This window comes from Electrona antarctica, assembly GCF_951216825.1.
Source record: "Electrona antarctica genome assembly, chromosome: 17".
Lineage (NCBI taxonomy): Eukaryota > Metazoa > Chordata > Actinopteri > Myctophiformes > Myctophidae > Electrona > Electrona antarctica.
In genome coordinates, this window is record NC_136798.1 from 13,893,154 (window position 1) to 13,901,187 (window position 8,034).

At 41.9% G+C, this 8,034-nt stretch overlaps 1 protein-coding gene across 1 annotated transcript in view; it reads left to right on the forward strand.

Annotated features, from left to right (window-relative positions):
- The first annotated feature begins 1,727 nt into the window (after window positions 1-1,727).
- eva1aa (eva-1 homolog A, regulator of programmed cell death a) overlaps window positions 1,728-8,034 on the forward strand; it is a 124,377-nt gene continuing 118,070 nt past the window's right edge. The window contains 1 exon segment of the mRNA XM_079526831.1: window positions 1,728-2,030. Coding sequence (XP_079382957.1) covers window positions 1,916-2,030 — 115 coding nt within the window. The 5' untranslated portion in view covers window positions 1,728-1,915.

The following is an 8,034-nucleotide window of genomic DNA, read 5'->3' on the forward strand; positions in this document are numbered from 1 at the left end:
ACAGCAATGCAATGAAGCCAGGTTTCCACACGATGTCACTATTGTATCATCTGTTACACGTGCGTGCTGCATCATCAGCCTCCACCTGTCTGATGCATATTATGATATTCACTCAGTGCACTGCACTTGCAACATTGTCTCATCATGATTACCTCACCTTCTGACGTTTGGCAAATACTTCAATTACCTCAATTCTTGACGTATTTCGGAAAAATATTACGTCATGGCGTGACTTAAATGTAAAAAGGTCACGCTCTGACGTTTTTTATTTTTCTGTCTAAAATAATCTGAAGCTATATTATTATTAATTTAATGTTAGAGCAGGTCTGAAATAAATGTCAGAGCTGATATCAAAATAATCTGAAGCTATATTATTATTCATGTCATGTTAGAGCAGGTCTGAAATAAATGTCAGAGCTGATATCGACATATAAATATGAAATAAATGCTTAAACATGTCACTATGTCTAATGTTATAACCATTGGGTTAACCAATGCTAACAGCTTCCCTGCTAAAGTATGCAAATTCCGCTAAAATCCGCCTTTTTGTACACAATCGACCTCAGCTACCTACAGACAGTGAGTGCATACAGTTAAGCAGATAGATAGATAGATAGATAGATAGATAGATAGATAGATAGATAGATAGATAGATAGATAGATAGATAGATAGATAGATAGATAGATAGATAGATAGATAGATAGATATAGGCTATTCGCACCTGAAACAAATTCAATCAGATGCGTTGACTCTGCCGCGGTCAGTTAACTATTACAACTTATTTATAAATATTGACATTGACAATTGGTCATTGATTCATTATTGAAAGCTGAATTCAACCAAGCCGGGTGTAGGCTAATAATGCCATAATCTTATAGGCTATAGGATAAGCACTGGCCAGTCTTATTCTTAAATCCAGCACAGCGACAATGCTAATTAGTTCTACTAAGCCTTTTGCCCGCCTTATTTATGTTGCCTTATTAGGCAACATAAATTATCTCAGTAGTAGCCTAAATAAAACGTAAGAGCAAACAAAAGAGAATAACTATCACGAAGCTTCAAATATAGAACAGACGAAACAAAAAGAAAATACATTTCGGTTTGCCTTAGTTTTTCAGACGTAAACAATTTGTATGGGCTTAGGCTACCTTATATCCTACTAATTATATTATAACAATATATTCTCTCACTAGTTTGTATACCGTCACTATTTAAAAATGTCATTAATATTTGTATTATTTTATTTTATTTGTGTATTTTTTGTTATCTTCCAACTGTTTTTAGTTGACATTTGTATTTATTATTTGTATAAATATATTCTCAATAACTGCCATAAATGCCATTGAGATCATGCCATGGAGCATTATTTTGGTTCTCAAAATGTTTCATGCCAAGGAAGGACCCCCAAATTGGCCGAAACCCCCATCTGAAAATAGTTTGTGTCTCGGACCTCCAGGCCTACAAGATAACCTTGTTAAAATGTTTCAAATATATTCCACATTTGATTTTTTTTTCTCCCTTTTCTTCTTCTTCTTCTTCATCTTCTTCTTCTTCTTCTTCTTGGAATGAGTGGAACAGTGGATGGATGGTTGGTTGGTTAGGTTAGTAACCCAGGGGCTTTGAGACCACGCGAGCGACCGTCCTACAGGTGGGCAGCCTCCCTAAGCACGCAGTTGGAAATGCAAGCAGAGCGAAGAGAAGCACTGTGCTGCTTGCAGCCCGACACCCAGGGATCAACTCTATCTTTGGTGGAATGATGAGTTGACCCGGAGAGAGAGAGAGAGAGAGAGAGAGAAGTAATTATGGAACCAAACATCTTATTCGGCATACGACGCAGCAGAACATAAAAAATGCACCCATGCTGCTCGACCCTCTGATGTTTGGGAGAAAGTCACGCACTTTGAGGCTTTAAGGATGTTCTTCCCAGATGGGACTCTACTCTCAGCCGTCAATTATGCGCTCGTGTTGGGAATAACGTGTCTGGCCGTCTCCTGCGACTTCACCCAGGGCTCCGAAGACATCTTCTCAGGTTGGAAAAGCTGCTTTCGTTGGCGTTTATGAAAAGCAACAGTTTTAAATGCATGACTGATTGATTGATTGATCAGCGCCAAGTGTATTTGTTTTGCAGACGTTACGTAGCCTACTACTACTACTACGCACCAGTCGCAAATCTTTACTAGTTGTTTTGCACTCGTGCCGTTGACATGCTGCAGCATGCAGAAGGCTTGCTTCATAAATCACACAGAACATAGCTAGTTTAACACGCGTAAATGAACTACAAAGAAAGCGTAATTTGGCCAAGTGGCATTAGCAGAGAATGACCCACAGGCAAGAACGCACATCAAAGAACAGTTTTCCACTTTAGTTAAGCGCTTCAGGGTTATCAGTTATCGCGTTTACTCAGTAATTTCTGAAACAGAACGCATAACTTACTGATGAGAGACGGAGATAAAGACGTGGGATATTGTAGTTAATGTGTTACTACTAGATAAATCCTCGACCGGGTCGTAACTGACTTATCATACCGTTTAATGGCCCAACAACAGATGAAAACATGTGCGCACTCACACTGTATAATGCGTGAAATGTTCACATCATGGATTACATGGCTTTTTCACAGTCACTTGGGTGTTGGAAAGGGAAATTCGTAGAGCAAGTGTTCTTGGATGGAGAATAGGAGAAGCCTTTTCCTTACAGTTGTTTCCCCCCAGATGATGGATGAATATGTTATGATGAACAGGGAAAGAATGAAAGGGTAGGTCTAAACTAAAACAGACCAATCCTTAACACACAGTCTAGTAGGTGTTATAGTATAGAAATGAAACCTTCTCTCCATCTCTACAAGGAAAGCCTCAAGGTTTTGTTTACAATGTCATAAACCAAGAAGGGAGCTTTGTGTCAATGTTAATTGGCCCTAATGGGACTAATGGTTTGAAATGAGCAGACTAACACTAAAGGTGCTAATAAGCACATTAAAGCAGATACACAGTGTGTGTGTGTGTGTGTGTGTGTGTGTGTGTGTGTGTGTGTGTGTGTGTGTGTGTGTGTGTGTGTGTGTGTGTGTGTGTGTGTGTGTGTGTGTTTCCCAGAAAGAAAGTGGGGGAAAGAATAACAATGACACAATTTTCTTCTGACATAATTATGCTGACATATGCATGACAAATATATTCAGACTTTGGGGGAATGATTGCACCACTTCACTGAAACAAACACACAGATACATTGTTCTGGTCATTTATTTAGCCTAGATATTTTCACAAATGAAATGAACCTTCCAACATAGTAACAGAGGCAATACTTTCCCTTCTGCATCATGGACATTTCAAATGGAATGCAATGCTAGAGTGAATTATGGAATTTCATTTTCACATGTTAGACAAAGGGATTGATGCCCTAGAAACCTCTTCAGCAACACAATGTTAAGCTGGAGCCAAATCTCCAGCATTAACCAATGCCATTGCCATAGGGTGTGTGTGTGTGTGTGTGTGTGTGTGTGTGTGTGTGTGTGTGTGTGTGTGTGTGTGTGTGTGTGTGTGTGTGTGTGTGTGTGTGTGTGTGTGTGTGTGTGTGTGTGTGTGTGTGTGTGTGTGTGTGCGCGCCACAACATGCGCTTTACTAGTTTTAGATTTTCATTGGACTGAATAAGATTGCGTTTTTATATCAAAAGACCACCGGATCAGATGGAGTTCAGCTTTCCATTAGAACAGGTTTTTACCAATATCCCAGCTTAGTAAAGATTAGGCCTATTGAAATACTATGTTGTAAGCAGGAGTTAATTTGCTGAAATCTCTCACGCTCAACTTTGCAGCAACATAAACACATTTCCATCATATAAGAGGTCTTTACCTCTGGACCTTTCAATGGTCCATTGATAATGCTGTGCAGCTCAGGGGGATGGGGAGGCAAGCCCCCTGTTCTCCGCTGTTTCCCTTATGGTTCCTACTTCCTACATTCACAATTCTAAAGTAATATGAAGCATAGGCACGGAAGATTGAGGAGGACATCGAGTTTCCGGGTGCAGTTTGGAGTTTTCAACAGCATCCCTTGATCAAGCAGCATGCTTTTGAAAAACTGCTGACTAAAGCATCCTTTCTGACGAATTAAGAAAGAAGTCTGCCTCAGAATTCCTCAGGGACAAAGGAGGAGCTTCAGTCCTTGCATTCTTGGCCAGCTGGAGTCTCCCTGGAGACCAAGGGCCAGTCTTTTGACTGACAGCCGCTGCCAGGCTGCAGGGGTGACAGAAGTTGCGGGTTTAGATGTAGCATCTGTCAGTCACCAATCGAAATATCTGATTTGAATTTGTGCAGTGATGCTAAACAGGCAGGCACTGAACCGAGAAAGAAGCAACTTTTGATGTGCAAAGAAATGTTTATGACAATGGCTGCTAATTAAATACTGTAACATCACGTTGGTTTACCGCAGACATGTCATGTATTATCCCTGTCTGGTTACATTTTGGTTGGGCTTTGTGTGGCTCACAGGCAACCAGCGGCTAACTTAAAGTTAAAACAAGGTTCACATTTCAGCAGAGGGCTTGAGCTTGCAGCCCAAATGAAAACAAACTCTGTTGGTGGGTAATTTAATTCTGTCCCTGACTCTGTTATCATCTCCTATTATTCCAACACACAGCTGTCTGAATAGCTAATTAGAGGTGTGGATTGAGCGATTTGAGCGGGGAGCAGCAAGGCTAACACCTAGCAAGCTATAGCCTGGCTAACACTCATTACTTTATACCTTTATCACCTTAATAAAGCTGCTTATTTTTTTTATTATTTGTATACATCTCTCTCGTAAAAACCCACCTCAACTGCATACAAACTTACAGTAAAATATTGGGGTTTCCATTATCTACTGGAGTACAGTGAAGCTCCTCTGTCAATAAAGCCCTAAGCAAGACCTATTTAACACACTCAAAGAGATGTGAGGCTGTTAAGGGGTCGAAGGGTCAACTCAGGTCAAACCATAGTAACTTAATGTGTGTGTGTGTGTGTGTGTGTGTGTGTGTGTGTGTGTGTGTGTGTGTGTGTGTGTGTGTGTGTGTGTGTGTGTGTGTGTGTGTGTGTGTGTGTGTGTGTGTGTGTGTGTGTGTGTGTGTGTGTGTGTGTGTGTGTGTGTGTGTGTGTGTGTGTGTGTGTGTGTGTGTGTGTGTGTGTGTGTGTGTGTGGGTGGGTGGGTGGGTGGGCGGGCGCACGTGCGGCGTGCGTGCGTTTGTGTGTTCGTTCGTGCGTGCGTGTGGTGGGTGGGGGGCTAATCATTCATCTTCCATCCTCTGTTCCTGGTGCTCCTCACAAGGTGGGGGTCCATGGAAGAGAAAGTCAGTCAACATTGAGGTTTTGTCCTCTAAATTCATATGCAAATCTTAGATGTCACATATTAACTAGCTTCACAAAAAGGTGGATATTGTGAAGGGGAAAACAATGTTTTACCTGTCACTTCATAGACAGCAGTCACTCAACCTCCAGAGCCCAAGAGTTCAAACTTTTAGTGCTCTATTTAGAGCTAAACTTTTTTTCTTTCTTTTTTTTTTACTATTTTGAAAAACATTTTTCAATAGTTAAAGTAGCCAATCTACAACCTCACAACCTGTTGATGTATAGTTGAACTATTTACTATTGTAAAAAAAAAAAAAAAAAAGGCAAAGAAGTTTAGGGATAAGGGGTTTAGCATGGACGAAAATAGAGCCCTTAATCCCTAACCGAGTGGATTAGATTTTGTGTAAAAAAAAACAAAAAAACTATTAAACAACATAAAACAGGATTGGCAATCATCACTTTGATATCCGATCTGTGATCATATCATTTCTAGTTTGATATTGTTATTTGTTAACACCCAAAATCCAAATCTGATCCACTCACATCACATAGGGATCATGAGGATCTCATGTTATTTTCCCACAGCGAAGCCTCATGTATATACATCTTCAGCCCTCCTGTTTAAAATGCTGGATCAGGCTACCTTCAACACACACACACACACACACACACACACACACACACACACACACACACACACACACACACACACACACACACACACACACACACACACACACACACACACACACACACACACACACACACACACACACACACACACACACACACACACACACCCTCCAGCTTTTGCCCAATACCGACAGTCTTTGTTCTGCTTTCCATGAATTCACACACACCTCCACTTGTTGGCCAGTGCAGCTCAATGCCCCTCATTACTTCATCTGCCCTGTATTTTTGGAGTGGCCCTGGCCTGGACTGGATCGAGTAGTGGTCCTGCACTCTCCCAGTCCGTCACTCCCCCCTTGGCGTCATCCCACTTCAGCCCTGCCCTCCCCCCTTCCACACGTGTTCTCCAAATTCTCCTCCCTGTCTATTTCTCTCCCTCCATACCCCGCTGCTGCTCCTCCTCCTCCATCACCCCACTCCCTAAACTTCAACTCCTCCCTGGGGCTTGCCTGATCACTGCCTCTGTGCCTGTGTGTGCGCCAGGTGAGCTCTGTCTAAACAAATCCTGCCTCCTGCTTGTTTTGTCTACTGCGGTGGAAGGAGGCGGCATCGGGGACAGTGGGGGCTGTGATTCTGTTTAAACGGACTCGGGATGGTCAGGGGAGGGTGGGGGAGGTCTTTAGAGACTTGTTTTGGCGAAATGCAGTTTGCAGTATTGAGAAAGGTCTCGAATTAACAGGACAATGTCTATATGTCTCGCATTTGTATTGTGTGTTGTATTGTGTTGGAGCTATGATCAGTTTGGATATGACATTCATTGAAATGTGCAACATCTATTCTTAAGCTGTAATAAGCCATGTGATATTAAATAGTTGTATGAGATGAGCCATGATTTGCGAGTAAGATTCATGGCTCAGCAGTGTTATGTATAGGGCCGTGTGTATTGTTAGAAGTGTTTGGCACCAACAAAGTTTCATTTACAGCCATGCTTTAAAAAGTTCCAGAGAAATGTGAACCATGAGGGTGTGTAACAGTGTGTGTGTGTGTAACAGTGTGTGTGTGTGTAACAGTGTGTGTGTGTGTAACAGTGTGTGTGTGTGTGTGTGTGTGTGTGTGTGTGTGTGTGTGTGTGTGTGTGTGTGTGTGTGTGCGTGCGTGCGTGCGTGCGTGCGTGCGTGCGTGCGTGCGTGCGTGCGTGCGTGCGTGCGTGCGTTTCTGTACTACATCTTGAAAGGGGGCTGGGGGGTCATGTCTTTCACAAAGTCAGGCTGTGCCAGGCCAACCAACACACGTGCATGTTTGAATGAGTCAAACCGAAACTCGAAGGAAAGAATTAATAGAAAAGTAAATTAAAGAAAATTGGCTTTAATCTAGTCCTAGATGTTTTCTGAAAATAAAGGCTTCAGTGTCAGCTTGGTCATGTCCTGACGCATGTGCTGGATAAAAGCATTACTATAGATGCCAAGAAATGCACAAGAAAAGGAATGCATCCCGAATGAGGTAATGCTGCATACATGACTTGGCTGCTATTGGAACCTTAATTAAATTATGAAAGACAAAGCAATAATAATGTGATTCTGGCAACTGAGAGAACGAGATACTACTTTAGGCAATATGATTAAATCATCCCAGATCCCACTGAAAGAGGGCTATTCCCTTTAAATGATTTGAAAAGTTTGCTTCTAACAATACTTCAAAAATATAGCTCAGTGGGTCAACACAAGACTGTTACTGTACTTACCATTACCGCTTACTTACCTTACTTACTTAAAATACCATCATTCTGCAAGAGAGTCTCTTCTGCCAAACAACTCATTTTGTAACAAAACTCGTCATTTAACCCAATGCATGCATCCCAGACGGCACGCTAGTAATGACAGTGTGAAACAGAACAAACATAACCTTAGAACCTAACATTTCAACAACCTCTAGACTCATATTGGTCCTCATTCACAACGGGGTTTACGCTCATACCGTTACGTAACGTGAGCGGAGCGTGAGCGGACAGGCATTTACGTCGATTCCCACATTACGTGGGAATTCATGAACTTCAACGTGAACTTGACGGTGACGTCGGATGGTCGGAATCTC